The 16,394-nt window shown below is 45.4% G+C and overlaps 1 protein-coding gene across 13 annotated transcripts in view; it reads left to right on the forward strand.

Moving 5' to 3' along the window:
- The window catches only part of TMCC1 (transmembrane and coiled-coil domain family 1), a 987,752-nt gene that overhangs the window by 836,420 nt on the left and 134,938 nt on the right, over positions 1-16,394 (forward strand). Inside the window, exon 1 of one of the 13 annotated variants that reach the window (XM_069643443.1) lies at positions 1,266-1,405. The exons of 11 other annotated variants lie outside the window; for them this stretch is intronic. In XM_069643443.1, coding sequence (XP_069499544.1) covers positions 1,385-1,405 — 21 coding nt within the window. In that variant the 5' untranslated portion in view covers positions 1,266-1,384. Of the gene's footprint in view, positions 1-1,265; positions 1,406-6,958; positions 7,102-16,394 lie in introns of those variants that run through there. One more of the 13 variants, XM_069643440.1, reaches the window with a different exon arrangement.

Consider the following 16,394-nt stretch of genomic DNA (forward strand, 5'->3'; position numbering starts at 1 on the left):
ATCTTTTTACATGGTTAAAATATGGATTCTTAAACTTGACTCAGTCAATATCATAGCCGTCCATCTTGAGTTGGTACGTTAATCAAGTTCTCCTTGCCCCCTTTCCATTTTAGACTAATTGCGCATTGCCATCCCTTTGATGTATTGACATACAGTGTATTAACCTCTTGCACTCCTCGGATCTGACCTAGTGGTGGTGTAGATGGGGGGGCAATTAAAGACAGGCTGAACATTCTAAAAAGTGCAGATGAGTCGTAGCTGATTTCAGAACCTCAGTCTGGCGTGGGGCAAGCAGTGCTCCAAATACTCTACCACCTGCGCCCCTGGTTTAATTGACCATAAGCAGGTTACCCTTTAAAGAAAAGAGTGAGCGTGATGGACAATAGGGGAAAAGTTGTTTCTGCAAAAAGAGAGGGCCCTTGCGAGCGGTAGACCTGCTCTGTAAACGGCTTATGGAAGCTACTGTCCCATTTCTAGGGTTAATTGGTTCCACACAGTGCCAAGAAAATGCTTTGCCTTGGGCGGTCACATGAGCTTGTAATCTTGCCTTGATTAGGAGCTGCGGAAGACTCGTGAGTCCTTTGTTTTTGAAATGACAATTTATTTCTTGTTCGTTTTTTTTTTTTTTTTCGGTCACACCAAGCCGTTTCAGCTTAGTAAGAAATATCTGCAGATGAACAAAAATGACCTTTCTTGAAGCTTACGCCACAAACGCAATTAGTCTGCCTGTTGGGGCGCAGAAGGCCAGAGTGACAGGGGCCTTATTTGCTCGATACTTCAGAGGCGACCGAGCTTGCCATCGGATATTTAAGACTCGCAGCTCACAGAACCCACTACTTCATGTCACCATCTCCACTAAGAAGCATCCTGACATCGGGTGCCCTGCGACGGGACGGCTTGGATTAGAGGGTCTGAACGGCATGGTCGCTGGCAGCTTTCGTCACGTGATTGGTCTCCTTGTGAGATTGTTCCCTTTTATCCACCATACAAATACAGAAGATGAACGCGGAGCGTGAAGGCAGTAGAGGACCATGCCCTCCTCCCTATCCGCAGAGCGGCAACCAGCCCGAGAGACCATGGGGTGTTAAGGGCAGGACAAGATGATGCTGTCTCTGCTAGTGTTCGCTGAAATGATGTGTAAAGCAGGTACACTTACTATAATCGAATCTTCTCAACGTTGCAGATTCTGAACCTTTGGATTATCTGGATAGGAAACACAGCTGATGTCTACAGGAGAAGGTGCCCTGGGATTTGCTCGAATGGTCTTCATTACAGTACATGGATGTAAAAGTCTAATGGCAGCTGAAGTGGAAAGACTGAGCAAAGCACTTATTTGGCCAAGATCCAGTACCAGTCTGAATACTCAAAGCTCTGAGGCATCTACATGGAGGTCCTAATGAACCTGGTAACATCTGGACTCCCCAGTCTTGTTTATTTGCGTTTTTGTAACACAAAGGCAAGCGAAATGGGCAATCTCAAATTCCATTATTTTCGACATGACAAGAGTGCGCTGCCCCAGCCTCTGAGCTCCTACTGAGCTATGGGTGGTAACTGGGATGACAAAACTGCCTGTATGACCCCTGCAGTGAATGGGGTTGAGTGGATTTGCTACTGTAGATGTATTCTCTTGTATATGGTGAAGGGAAGGTGCGAGGGTTAGAGAGGATGTGGCACTGTAGTGGAACCTGCTGTGGGTGGGGTTGGAGAACGGAGGGACAGAGTGCATATTTCATTGCCTGAATCTTGACATAGATTTTGGTGGGGCCATAGTCCTCAATGGTGCCATTGATAGTCGTGATATTAACTGTGCCCTGCTACAGGCCTGGGGTAGGGAGTTGTAAACCTGTTCCGTAATCAGCCAATGACTTCAGAGGGATTGTGGCACTGTTCCTAATTGCTGCCATAGATGGGGAGGGTGGGGATGCCCCTGTGCCTCTTTGCTAGAATTCTGCCACTTATTGTGCATGACCTAATATCTTGCTGTACAATATATTGTGAGGAAGCTTTTGCCTCCACCTTGCCTGAACCCTGGCATTGACTCAGGGAGGTGAGGGTGAGCTTGCAATGGCTGTGGAGGGTGTTGCTGTGCCTGTACTGTGTAATAATTTGAAGATCGGTGTGGGGTTTGACTGGATTAGGTGTCACTGCTTGACTCCTACGCTTGGGGAAAGGGTGGTCAGTGTCGGAACCCTACAATACATCTAAATGGGAGAGAAAGGGCTGTCTGCTCCATATTTCCAATATTACCAAATTGTCTGTGGTTTAGGGAGGGGTAGCTTATGTACTGGACCCCTGCCCTTGTATTAAGACACACCCAAACTACTAAGAGCGGTCAGTCATGACCGAGGGGCACAGCTACCATTTTAATACAAATCAAAAATCCCTCAAGCCTGTCTGCGGACTATGAAAATTAACATACTCCTGCAAGTGTCTGGAGAAACCAGCCTGCACATTTGGGGATGTGTTCCCATTTCATTTCTTACCACTGATTAGTCATAGGCAGAGATTTGTACAAGTTGTCCAACAAGAGGGGTTTGCTTCGTAATACTAGCATTGGGATCAATTCCATGTGTACGTATTGACTTATTGGGGGATCATCAGTCAAGACCAGTGCTATATAAATATGGGGAGGGTCCCAGGGTTTTAGCTTGCACAGAAGATTCCTGAGATGCGAGATGGGTCAACCAGTAGAAGGGAGCACCATACCTCCCCTGTCCCTCCCACCGCTGACATCAACGCCCCTCTCCACAGAGCCCTCATCAATGCTAGATCCCTCCTAGCTCATGCATTAGACATTAACGGCCTAATCACCACCAAAATATGAGACCTTCTGGCAATCTGAGATGTCCTACCCCGACACCTTCACCAAAGGTGTGAACTGGTGTACCAACATTCCGAATGCCATGCGACTTAAAATAAGCTCCCTACAGCAAAAAATGGAAAAATGTAATCCATGGTTTGATCCAGAAACCCTTCCTCCGAGACAACTAAGACGCGCCCCTCTCCACCCTTCCAGTTCAGGGAAATCTCGGAAGCAGAAACAGCCAACATCCTTAGAAATCTCAAGCCACCCAGATGTAAGGGGGACATCTGCCCTGTCACCATCATTAAAGACTGCCCTGAAGCCCTAATCCCTTTCTTCAAAAGATTCATAAACGCCTCTCTTCTAACCGGGACATAGTCAACCTAAAAGAATCCTGGGTACTCCCTTTACTAAAGAAACCCTCTCTGGACGCACTCTCACCCAACAACTACCAGCCCTTCGTCAGTTTCCTTCTTACTAAAGATTCTAGACAGAGCAGCTCACAAAATCTACTCCACCATCCAGACCTGGATGGGCTCAAACTACCTGTGCCACAACAAAACGGATGTCCTACTAGTTGGCTCCCCTATCATCCTCAAGAAACTTGATGCTCAATTCACTTCCTTCACAGTAGATGGAATACATACACCCATCTCTTCTGCTGTAAAAACACTAGGTATCTACTTGGATGCCACCCTATCGCTCACCAAATAAGTGAACGTGATCGCCTCCATATCAGCCTACAGAGCAAAACTCAACGCAGCTAGACATTTCCTCTCCCCATACAGTTGTCTGACCATCGCCCGAGCAAGACTGGATTAATGTAATGCCTTCTTTGCAGGAGCTACTCGACAAATTATAGATAATCCAAAACGATGCGCTCCAAGCAGCCTTGAACATCCTGAATAGAGACCATATCACAGCTGCTAGGAAGAAAGCTCACTGGTTGCCAATTCGATAAAGGATCATCTTCAAAACTCCACAAATACCTATCCAATACAGCCCCCAATACCTGTGCCAGAAAATCACGAGACCAAGATCTCTAGACCAGCAAGATCCATGCCTCCACATCGCCTGACCCTACCTAGGGTAAAAAGAACAATAGTAGGGGGATCCAGCTGCCCCACATTGACAGTCAATTACTGGAATGCCCTCAAGCCTAATTTGAGGGTTGAAGCCTCCCATTTGTCCTTCTGAAAAGTGCTAAAAACTTGGCTATTTGCCTAAACTGACAATGTTATGTTATGTTAGGCAGATTTATAAAGCACACGTACACCCAAGGGCACCATGGCGCTGAGAGAGGAGGAAGAACATAAGGGACTAAAAAAGCAGTGTTTTGAGAGATCGTCGAAAAGAGAGATGGTCAATAGTGGCACGTAGCGTAAACTGGAGTCCGTTCCAGGACCTAGCGACCGCCACAGAGAAAGCACGTACCCCCATCCTAGCCAGCCTGATACGGGGCACCGATAGCAGTAGAGCTGACTGAGATCGGAGGGCACGTGAAGGTACATATTGGGAGAACTTTTCCTGGATGTATTCAGCTCCTTGTTTATAAAAGGCACTGTGGACAATGCACAGTGATTTGAACAAGATGCGCTTCTCCACAGGAAGCCAGTGAAGTTCTCGGAGCACAGGTGACATGTGGGTACGAGGGGGAGAACGAGAGACTACTCTAGCAGCAGCGTTTTTAAGCAGCTGAAGTCTATACAATAATGTAATCGGCCAAGTGCCATGTACAGCTTGTTTATGCCTGTATGATACCTCACCACCGCCTTATAGGTAACCTCAATGTAACTGGATTGCAACAGCGCCTTGATGCCCGTGGGCTTGGGCGCTTTACAAATGTAAAAAATGGATAAATAAACGTGACTGCCATACAATGTGGTCTGCGTGGAGCTTTGTATTTGCTGAAACCTACCATGGCTGTGAATCTGTTGTGGATGGGGGCAGCCTACACGAACCGGATACTTGCACTGCCTCAGACTAGCCTTACTGGGCAAACTTACTGCCAGCCTTCTGGAATCTGCATACAGAACAAGGAGTGGCAGATAATGGGTTCCCTGGCCATTCTCGATGAACACACGCGTGTGTGCTCGGTTTTATTTCTTAAACAGAACAAAGGGAGAGTTACGGATCTCAATCACTGCCAGGTCTCTGCCTCTCCAGGACGTGCTATTATTGTAACACTGTGTACCATTAACCATCACAATTTTCATGGAACAGCAATAACATGTTGTGCACTACTCTTTGGCCCCATGCCACTAATCATATTGATATGTACTAAAGCTGGGGCTGTAATTCATTTCCAATACCTCAGTAGCATTGTGTATAGGAAAGTTCAATATCTGTTCAGACGGACTTGAAGAACGAGAGAGCACCTTTTAATTGTTCAAGCATACGGCCTGGCGAAGCTTTCTTGTGATGTTAGATTTTACACAAGCACCCTTCCCATTGGCCAGTCTTATGCAACTAAATATGTTGATGCACAGTCTTATGCTTTATCATTTGCTCTATCCGCGCTTAGTCGAAAACCCTGGGAATGAGTACCTATGTACTGAGATGCAAACACACAAAGTGAAAGTGCAAAAGACCGCCAGGCTCCTCTGCCCTGCCGCACATTTCTGTCTCTTGCAGCATCTGGAGAACTACGTAACTACTTGGTCTCCGACCTGCTCTTGTTTGTACCCACATTCGTACTGATCGATGTCCCTGGCAGTTGTTTTTTAGTTTGGGTTATTCGCGACACCTGTAACCCAAAACTATTGCAGTAGAGTACAGATAGGGAGAAATGGCATATGAGGAGGGAAACCAAGCTTGTAGATATTGTTTGGTTATTTGCCCATCCATTGACTGCCCATGGCCGCGCTAATCCCAATGGCCATTACCACCTAGTTCCCCCCTGCCAGCCCAGAACACCTCTCCTTGGGAACTCTTTGATCTCGCTTTAACCGAGACTTACCATCAAACTTAGTACTGGAAATGCCTGCCTGGGTTTTTTTGAAGCAGTCTTCGGGGAGTTAATGACTTTATTGGAGTTGTATACACCCTACTGATGTAATAAAAATGTCTTGCCACTCGATTTAGTGTTGTAAAAAAATAAAGCATTGTCAAAACCAACCGTTTGGCTTGTGTTTAAATATTCGGCTTTTGCCAGGCAATGCTATTTGATGCCTAGGTACTTAAACCAATTTGCACCTGATCAATGAGCAGTTAATACCACTATGGCTGTGCCTGGCTAGTGCCTTCCCACGCCTACACAAAAGCCCAAACTGTTGGCATAATCAATGCTTTTTTAAATAATGTTATCTACCGACAGCCACGTTTATATTTCACACTGCGTTTGATGTTCGCTTCTCTACACTCCAAGGCCTTCCTAGTAGTGGGCCATCGCCTTGATATGTTACCCTCCCCATCCACCACAATGTCCCTCGTGAACCCTAAATCGTTTATGTACTGGTCGCTACTGTTGAAAAGAGGGAATGTCTGGAGCCCTTGTGGTGTAAGCTCTGGTGAATAGATTTACTGGGCCTTCAGGCATATTCTCGAACGTGCTACAATGCGACGTAAACTCCCTGTCACCCATTCCTTCACTCAACGAATGGACAGGACATATAGTGCAAAGAGGCAGAATAGTGTGCTTTCTCTGGACGACCAACCAACTTTTGGAGTTTAGAATTCGCTTCTTTGTTTCCTGCGCGTTGGTATGGATTTTTGTGTTGCTTTCTCAACACACTTTACTACCCCTCTTGTCGGTGCAGCATTGAGTGAAGCGTGCTGTTCGCTTCCACCCGCCACCCCGTGAACAGAACATCAGAGCACGAAAGGGTGCGTTATCCACATGGGAGTGGCCAGGATAGAAGGTACTATTGCGCCCTTTCTGCTCATTAAGCTTGTTTGCATCGGCCCCATACATGCCACGTGTGACTACAGCCTCACGACGAGGGGCTCGCAGGTACGGCTCGGCGTTCCCTCTGTTGAGGCATATTTGTGGCTACTTTTTTTTATAAAGCGAGCGCAAGACACCCATTGCGTATGCGGCGGTTTGCAATGCGCTAAAGCGCATGCTCTGGGTCTGATACGGGCGCCACAGCACACTGAAGCCTGTGTTGGCAAAGCCGCCTGGGCAGCGAGCTCCGCCTCGCGGGGGATGCTTGAGGCATCCAGTCTGAAGGCAGCCTGGTAGCGGCTGGCACTGTGGACGGGCGCATTGCCTCCGGAGCCATGCTGGCATGTGGCTCTGGTGCTGCGGCGGCGGTGGCTGCTTCTGGGAGGAAGGGGTCTTCGGAGACGCCATCAAGGTGAGCGGTCCCGTCCTGCCAGGGGAAGCCGCCGTCCCCATCCTCGTAGGCTCTTGCTCTGAGCCGATTGCTGCGTCACTCTCCATTGGCGCAGGGCTGGTCCTCGGAATGACAGACCGCTCATCAGCCCAGTGTGGGGAGCAGGTGTTTCTCTTTCCCCGCTCTTTGTGAGGGCAGCTTGCATTGGGACAGCTGACAGACACCGCAGCAGTTACGCTGTTTATATTTAACATGCATGTTTGTTTTATTATGGAAGGAGAGACTCCTAGAATGATTTGCATTTTGGATCTTAGTTGCATGAGGAGGTGCTTTGCATTATGTGGTAAGCCGAGTTACGCAAAGTACACTCTGCAAACCGCGGCCTTAGTGTTTGTTTGCGGAGATTCTGCTATTTTGCTCGCTCAGTCTTGTTTGGGTCAGGTGCAGTGCGGAATTAGATGGTAGACAGGTTCGTTTGTGTTGCTCTGCCTGCAACTCAGTGTTTGCCGTTCGGACGCTTGCGCTGCCTGAATTGCAACACTGTTTATATTTAATATTTCTATTTATTTAAGAAATTCCACAGTGCAACACTCGTTAAGAGTCTGACTTAACTCAATACATGCATTTTCTGTGAGATAGCCTTGCCTAGAAATGGGTTTTGATAGAAAAGAGTTGCATCCAAATGACTTTCATGAAGATGGATGAGGCGAAATGGAAGATACTGGTGGCGGATGGGGACATGGATTGGGGACAGTGAATAAATGCAATAGTGGCGATGCAGGGTATATTAATATTTACAGGTGGGAGAATCACAATGAAAGGGCAGGGGTGGTGCCATTGCACTTTTAGGATGCTTCTTCAAGCGTTTTGGAAGCCTAAACGTCAATGCTGCTATTGATCTCTGCAGGGAGTTTGAGTGGCAGGGAGGTAAGAGGGTGCCATGGAAGTGAACACAGGGTGGGCAGGAAATGGAAAGGTAGGGGGGGTTGGGATCGTGGAGTGGGGAGCTGTACACAGGATGCTCTGCAGTCGCAGCTACCTGGGGGGCAGCCAATGAATGACTTGGAAGACTAGAAGAACATTCAAGGAAGTAGAGGTAGGATAGGAGTGAGGAAGGTAAGGAACACACCTTGCAAATTTCTACAATTTGTCAATAAGGGCATTTAAAAGGGTTGGGGGTTAAGTCCCATGGAGAGCCTGGAGAATTAGTCCAGCATGCTGAGGGAAAGAGGTTATGTTCTTTTGCAGTTGAAAGTAAAGTGTGCATGGGTCTTTTTGATATTGAAAAGGTTGACCCGGTGTGTTGTTTAATGGAAGGTGTGAACAGAATGAGGTTGCTTATCATCCAAAAATCGGTACATTTTCTTCCATCTGCTCATGTCGCGTGCCATTGCACCCTTTCTTGAACTGCTCTTCAGTGCAAGCGACTTCACCTTCAGCCTTGTACTGCAATCTCATTGTGGCTGATCATTGGTCCATGTCGGGTGGGGGTTAGGGGTAATTCCATCTTGCTGGTGGCAGATTTCTATTTTGTACACATGGACAACAAAGTAATTTGTATCCATTCAGTGCATCTCAGCCACTAAGTTATCTCCCAACAGACAGTATAGTGCTGAAATTTCGAGCTGCATGAGGAGCAGCAGACCACCAGAAATGTTTTAATAAATGATCCTTTCCTGTAGAGAATCATCTAGAAGCTTTTTGCCTCCACCACTTCACACTTCCTAAACAGAGCTGCTTATGCCTCTGTAAAAGGAAAGGGCGTCTTTACTGTACTCCCAGGCAATTGGCCTTCGTGTTAATGGCTATACAGCAAACATAACTGAGCTAAACCAGCATGGTAAAGACCCTCAACACTCATTAAGTGACCTCACTCCCCTTGGCTCTTTAGCTCGGGTTTGTTGGAATTAAACAATATTGCTCACAGCACAGGGGTATGAGCTGCCAGCAGAGTGTGCAGGGGAAAGTAGTCTTCTCACCTGTCATTCACGCTCCACAACATGGAGTATGATGGGTTACCCCTCTGGTATATGGCAGCTCACATTTCTGGGGGCTCTTTAGTCTTTGGCCTTCTTAATCTAGCAGCTTTTACAAAAACCCAAATCCACACTGAAAACTAGCTATTATTTGTTAGTGTGTGCTACAAGTAGTATTGTCCCATTTACACCAGTCTGTCTCACACTACTGTTAGTTACTAAATAAGAAAATACCAGTGAAAGGAGAATCCAAGAAGCCGGACCTGCCGCCTAAATAGCACACATTAGTCCAGCAGGACAGAGACTCTTTGTAAGCACTGTAACTCATGACCAGGTTCTAAGACACCTTTACCATGGGTTTTAGATTCGGATCGACTCCCTAATGTTAACGAGATTATCCCATGATCTCAAGCTCTGAGATAATGATACCAAATCTGGGGGAAATGCAATCTTTTAAGTTAAGATTATTCATTTTGGGATATTTTCTTCGCAGTGTTGTTACCATGCATAAAGATGAGTTGGTGGGGAGGGGTAGAAGTGGCACATAAAACAATAGTTTTTCTAATGTTAATGAGTTGTTTAGGATGAACTGAAGAAAAAGGACCTAGGCTGATTAGCCATCGGTGCGGGCCGCACACCTGTAATTACCACGAATGGTTAAATGTTTTATATTATACTTTGTCAAAAAATATCTAATGAAGAGTCGAACACAGTTGAAAATGATTTTGAAATTATTCTCTTTAATCCACTGCTATGTAAATTAATAAAAGCTGGTCATTGGTTAAGAATCACCAATTTGTAATTTGCTGTTTTGTAGGCAAACGATAACCCTGTGGCCAATGCATTTCGGAAAACCTATTTTCCTTCTTCAGAGCCGAGTAAATCTATTCAGGATTACTGAAATTGTTCTACCATCATCAAAAGAATCAAAAATTCTACATTCATATTCCAATAGACGTATTGCAAGAACATTGAAAAATACAGGGTACCCACAGGGGACAAAAACGATTGACAAATAACACGTAAAGAGAAAGAGAAAACCACATATACCGCTGTTAATGACTTGTGTAAAAATACCTGTAAATTTATGCAAGATCCATATTTAACTTATTCCTTACGCACTCATAATGTAATAATGAAACTTGATAATGATGAAACTTGTTCCACGTGTTATTACAGCATAGGGAACCATCTACCCAATCTTCTCCGGGGTCTTAAGGATCATTATACATTTTGTCTAGTCAATCTGTATTTATTCACGCTGATAGTTAAATTAAACGTTGTCGGCTCTCACCAAATGTTATATATATCTGTTCTTCCTTATGTCGTATGTGTGCACTAACCTGCCAGTGCTTCTGTATCCCAGGCACGATTAGGATGAAGCCATGACCCTGCAGATTAAGCAGATATCTCCTCAGCAGGGCAATTGACGCTCTCGGCTTGCTGACTAGTAGCTTATCTTCGAGCATGAGATCAAGATCTGTTTACACCCATGGTCATCCTTTTCAATCTTCTTCACATTTTTTAGTGCCTTTGAATTCGGTTTCTGGCCTCTTTCTTGCCTTCTTTTCCTGCTTCCTCCTTCTTTGTCTAAGAACAGCCTTATACCTTACTCCAATTGTAATATCCAAAGGTATAAACCGGCCCTATTGCAGGTAACAAGACGAGTGTACTTGTGGGTGGATGGCGCTCGACTACTTTTTCCAGAATGCAGATGGAGTTCCCCTTGAGTAGTATTCAGAGGCAAAAGGTAGTTTGCTCCCCTTTATTAAAAAAAAAAAAAAAATTTCAGTTCAGCCACTACGAACAATGCAGAGGCTGGGTTTCCAACACATATTGTCATTTTCCCAGGCCACACCCTTATGCACAAAGACCACATGAAAGTGTGATTAGATTGCCTGTAAAATGTTTGTTGGGATATTCCTCTGCAGGATACAGACTCTAGGGTTTGAAAGGTGTGCAACGTTTATGCTTTGCGAATAACGTTATAAGGAAATCTCTTCTTCCATTATTGTTACTTTGTCCTGTGCACTTTCTTCGATAAGAAATGGGCAGTTGAACACAATTTGAATATTTTACTTCCAGTGGAATCACTGGCCTTCTTCATCCTGACCCTGAATATTCTTTCTTGTCTAGCGATATACCATAAAATCCTAAAGAAGCCTGTGTACTCCCACTTCTTGAGAGAAAAAACACACTGTACCCCAATGTCCCTACAAATTACCACCCTATCACCACAGTACTCATCCCCCTAAAAATACTTGATAGAGTGGCCTACCTACAAATTCAAAAATGCCTAGAAACAAACAACCTCCTTGGCTTCTGCCAATCTGGCTCCCACCTGGTCACGGTAAAGAACCCCCCCTCCTAGACCTCAAAATCCAAATGAACGAGATCAAAGACAAAGGTAACCTAGCCATCTTACTCCTGCTCAACCTCTCGGCAGCCTTTGACCTGGTAAATCACAATATACTTTGTCAACACCTCGCCCAAGCTGCTCATTTCTCGGCCAGTGCCATAAAATGGATAAATCATTCCTGTCGAACCGCTCAATGAGAGTATTCTCAACCGTAGCGGCAGCCCCCCAAGCCGCAGTCACCTGTGGAGTACCTGAAGGCTCTTGTGTCTTGCCAACTCTTTACAATATCTTCACCAAGCCACTTTTCGACTCCTTGAAAAAACGGAGTGTTACATATACCAACTAAGAGGATGACACCCAAATACTCCTACCCATCACCAGCAATTACGACACTAACTCCAAAGCATTGAACAAAATGTACTTAACCATCCAAGCCTGCATGGCAAAACATGAGCTCTGGCTAAATGACGAAAAAACAGAACTAGAACTACTCATCATTGGCTCCCAATCCCAGCTAAATAATCTCCTTGACTCCTATAAATCACTCACAATTGATGGAAACCTTATCCCTGTATCCAAAGAGGTTAAAACATTAGGATTATATCTAAACTCCTGCCTCTCCCTAACTAGGCAGGTGAATGCTATAGCCTGAACCGCAGCTTACACCGCCAGCAGACCATTCCTTACCTCTTACAACTGTATCACCCTCGCCAGAGCCTTTTTACTGTCTAGGATCGACTACTACAATTCCCTCTTAGCAGGTTCTACATTGCGCAACATCAAACTACAAACTACCCAGAACGCCATAAGAGCTGCTCTCAATATCCCCAAAAAAGATCACATCTCATCAGCCAAACGTAACATCCATTGGCTCCCCATCTGGGAACACATCACTTTCAAAACCTTATCTCTGACCCACAAATGTCTTTCGAACAGTGCCCTGATGTAGCTAGCCAGACAAATCTCCAAGGCCCATTCCAGTAGCCCTACCCGATCGGCCTACACATGCCTCCTAAACATACCCAGATACAGGTGCCAAAAAGCTGGTGGCAGCAGCTTCCCTGTGATTGCGGCCAAAAAGTGGAACGTCCTACCTTGCGCTTAGATAAGATCCCTCCATTTGGTCCTTCCGCAAAGGCCTTAAGACCTTTCTCTTTTCACAAGACACCTAGATGAACGACCTGCACCAGCTACTCACCTGTACAGTTACCTGTTTTCCAACCATATGCATATCGTCAGCGCTCCCGTACTGCTCAATGGTAACCACTATTGCACAGCCTGTTATCTTTTGTAATTAGTAATGCTCATTTTGTTTTCTCCATAACCTGCTCTTATGTAACCAACGGTATTATATAACGTACAATATGGAACTACCGTAACCATCACTCTTACGTAACAAGTGCCCAGTTGCCTCCAGGGTAGGTGCGCTCTTACAAATGTAAAATAAAGATCTTTTAAAATCTACAATTCTCAGATCTCTTTTCTACAATCGCCCACGCCCATGATGTCGTAATTCCTGATTTTCTAAGCAGTTATTAAACGTCTCCTTCATTCATATTTATTTGTATTGTGTCAATTTGTTGAAAGGCACATTGTACCTTTTGCTTTTCTTGTGTTTCATTAATTTGGGCCATTTGCAAACATGCCTTCTGGTCGTGTTATTGGAAAAGGGAGCACTGTGCTGCTCAGTTTTCACACTGACCTGCAGGTTTGTGCTTGCTCCTGAATTGCTGCAGACTGCTATGGTGTTGAATTTCATATTATCTACAGTATGCGATTGTATCTGCAGTTATTTTCTTCTTGTTCTGTATGATCGTGGTTGGTTTCTTCGACTGGGCCCTTTGTGTCCGATCTCCAACCACTTCCCCAAGTTGTATTGTATTGCAAAGGTTGGTGTTTTCTCCCATGTTACTGCTAAACCAACACCGTTGTGGCTTTGTACCACGGTGGGCAGTCTGGATTTTGACTGCTGTACATCAAAGTTCCTAGTAGACTGAAGTCCGGTAGAGCATACAAAACATTGCTATCTTTACACACTGACCAGATAAAGAAGTTGAGATATCCAGAAACATAGCTCCATCCCCAAGGCAGAGGTTGTGTCGGAGTGTCAAATTGAGTTGCTAGTGTTGTGCATGTAGAGTGGGAGAGGATGGTAAGGCCAGGTAGCAAAAGCTTCCATGGAAATGCACCCAAAGGCAGCAATTTCTGCATCTCCTGGTAACGTTCTGCTTGGCCTCTCTGCTGCACCACTCCAAACAGTTTCGACCCTTCTCAAGAAAACCAAGGTATTGCTTTCTGACTAAGAGGGACAACCCTTTTGGAACAGGCAACTGAATCACCCAAAGTGTCAGCACACCAAGCACTATAGGCAAGAGACGTAACACTCACATTTACTCCCTAAAACCTGGCAAATGTGCCCAACTCGGCTGTCATACAGGCATCAAAACCTTTGATCTTTATCACTGCTAATAAACTCATTAATATATTCACTACCAAACCTGGCTCACACTAGCCTCCCTTGTTTTTGATGTCGTCATTCCAACTGGATACAGCATCCAAAATGTTGCCCAGTTAGGAATAACAGGTGGAGTAGGAAAGTTATTCACAAAAATCCACTGGCCTTATACGGTACGCAATCACCCTTTTATTTAATGGAAACTCTCACTTTCCAATTCCCTTTATCATACAAAGAATCTGCCACTTTTCACCTCATTTACAGACCACCTCACTGCTGTGGAACCTTCCTAGATGAGATTAAGTACATACTTTCTACAGCTTCAGTCTCTTATGCAATCAACATCTTCTTTGGAGACTTCAATTTCCCCCAGTACCCAAGCAACCACAAATACCAGACCAATGACTACCCCTGGTGCAGTTGCTGGGTATAGCACAACATGTACTAGCCCATACACACTTCACACTGTAGAGGTGTAATACCCTAGACCTCCACTTATTTTCTTCTTCCCTCCCAAGCTGTGAGGACCTCATCATGCTTGATGAGACAGATCATGCAGCCATCCCATTATCAAACTCCCTGACAGCCCACAAAGGTCATGATAAACGCCCCTTGGTGGCACGTCACTCCTTCAGAAACCTTCCAGTAGATTCACTGGATACGTTTCTCCAAACATCCACACATCGGCAAGCGTCACCTCGCTGCTGGAAACCTTTAGCCAAACCTGGCAGATACGTTCACTCTGGAAAAATTGAGCCATGCCAGAACTAAATGATCTGCCCCCTGGTCTACGCAAGAGTTCTCTATCAACAAACGGTCAATTAGAGCTCTTGATGAAAAGTGGTGCAAGGCCCAAACACTAGAGGGCCTTCTGTCAAGGCCTTAGGTTTCAAATGGTGAACTCTGATATCTGAAGCCAAAGCCATTACCGCCGCCACCACCACCATCACCATTAAGACAAGTTCTAGTGTTTTCAAGCTTTAAAAGCCTGTCTTGCATGCATTCGAAACATCTCGGGATGGTCTTTAAAAGCTATCTAGCCTGACCATGGGCCTTATTACAAGTTTTGTGGCGTTCTGGCAGTAAATCTGCTCAAATAGCACCAAACAGATTTGCCCCTACAGCCACCTGGTCCAGCAGAATTACAGCCGGATTACAAGTGGTGATTTGCGGTGTTAGTGCCCATTTATTGGAGTCCCTAGGACTCAGTTTGGGATTTCTGCAGAACTACCCCCAGCAGTAATTCCACAGATTTGGCCGTTATGTGGCGGTAAGGCTGGAGCGTTTTCTTGCACCTTACTGCCAAACCTGCTGTTTTTGCCCGCACCGCCAAACTTGTAATGAGGTCCTATGACCTGGAATTATTTTCTATAAAGTTCCCACTGGATCTGAGGCTCTGAACTCTTCATGTATGCCTCGAAACTTGCAATGCAACCTGTGTTGTCCAGAGAGTCTTGCACTGTTTTGTAATCTTCATCTGTTCCATTAATGGCAAGTCTCTGGAGACTGTTACAGCCATCCCACTTTCCATTGCTGAATCTGCCACATTCACACACTTTTCGGGAGTTGGTTTGGTGGGGCATTTGGTACTGGTCTGTGCTGCCACATGCTTGCACCTTTCCGATGGCAGCAGGGGGTGCCCTTACGCTGGCAGATGTAGCACCTTGTGTATATACTCGCTGTGTTGAAGCGGTTATACTCTCACTGTCTGGCACATGGTATCTAAAATGGAGTACCTCACAATAGGACTAGCCAATGGCTATGGAACCATCTGCAATCACACATTTTCCTGCATATGGTCTCCAACTCCGTATAGACCAGTCTGTGCTAGCCATTGATCATTGCGGCATCTGTAGCCAGAATTCTCGGGCCAGTGCTACTATACTATAGTATCTGTGTAAGCTGCTGTGCTGAAATTGGTAGTGTTTTTGAAGGGGTAGAAATATAGAAACTTGCAGTATGGCTGGTAAAAGGCTATGGGAATGTTTTAGATAACCAGTGCCCTGTGTAGCCGTGTGTCACAATATGGGTTTCCTGTGGGGGTTTTTCTACCAAATCTCATGTCTTTCATTGCTTCAGGTCTATGTATTTCTGCAGAAAAAAACACTGTACAAGAGATTGTAGAGAAGACCAAAATAGTCCCACTGGGTGTGTTTTCGAAAATTTAACTGGATACCATACTTTTATGCTGAGCCTGTTGCCATGTATTTGTCTCCCGGTGCAGATGCTTTGGACCAAAGCTGGAGTTAGCAGACTATGGAGCATGGTGGCAAAATGAGGAGGTGATTTGAGAGTGAGTTGGTACAGGAGCAGGCGCCACACTGTAGTAGGTAGGCAAGGAAAGGCAGTGTAGTGGGACCATGGTGTGCTTCAGGTGGGGTGCATGCGGACTCAATTTCTCCAGTGCTAATGAGAGGAAGTACAATTGGCTGTATATGGTTGAGAAGCTGATGACGACAGAGGTGTACTATAGCTAGTAGATCAAATTGAGTATATACAAATCTAGTTATAGACACTGACTAAC

Source organism: Ambystoma mexicanum, chromosome 2p (assembly GCF_040938575.1).
Source record: "Ambystoma mexicanum isolate Mex_15411 chromosome 2p, UKY_AmexF1_1, whole genome shotgun sequence".
Taxonomy (NCBI): domain Eukaryota; kingdom Metazoa; phylum Chordata; class Amphibia; order Caudata; family Ambystomatidae; genus Ambystoma; species Ambystoma mexicanum.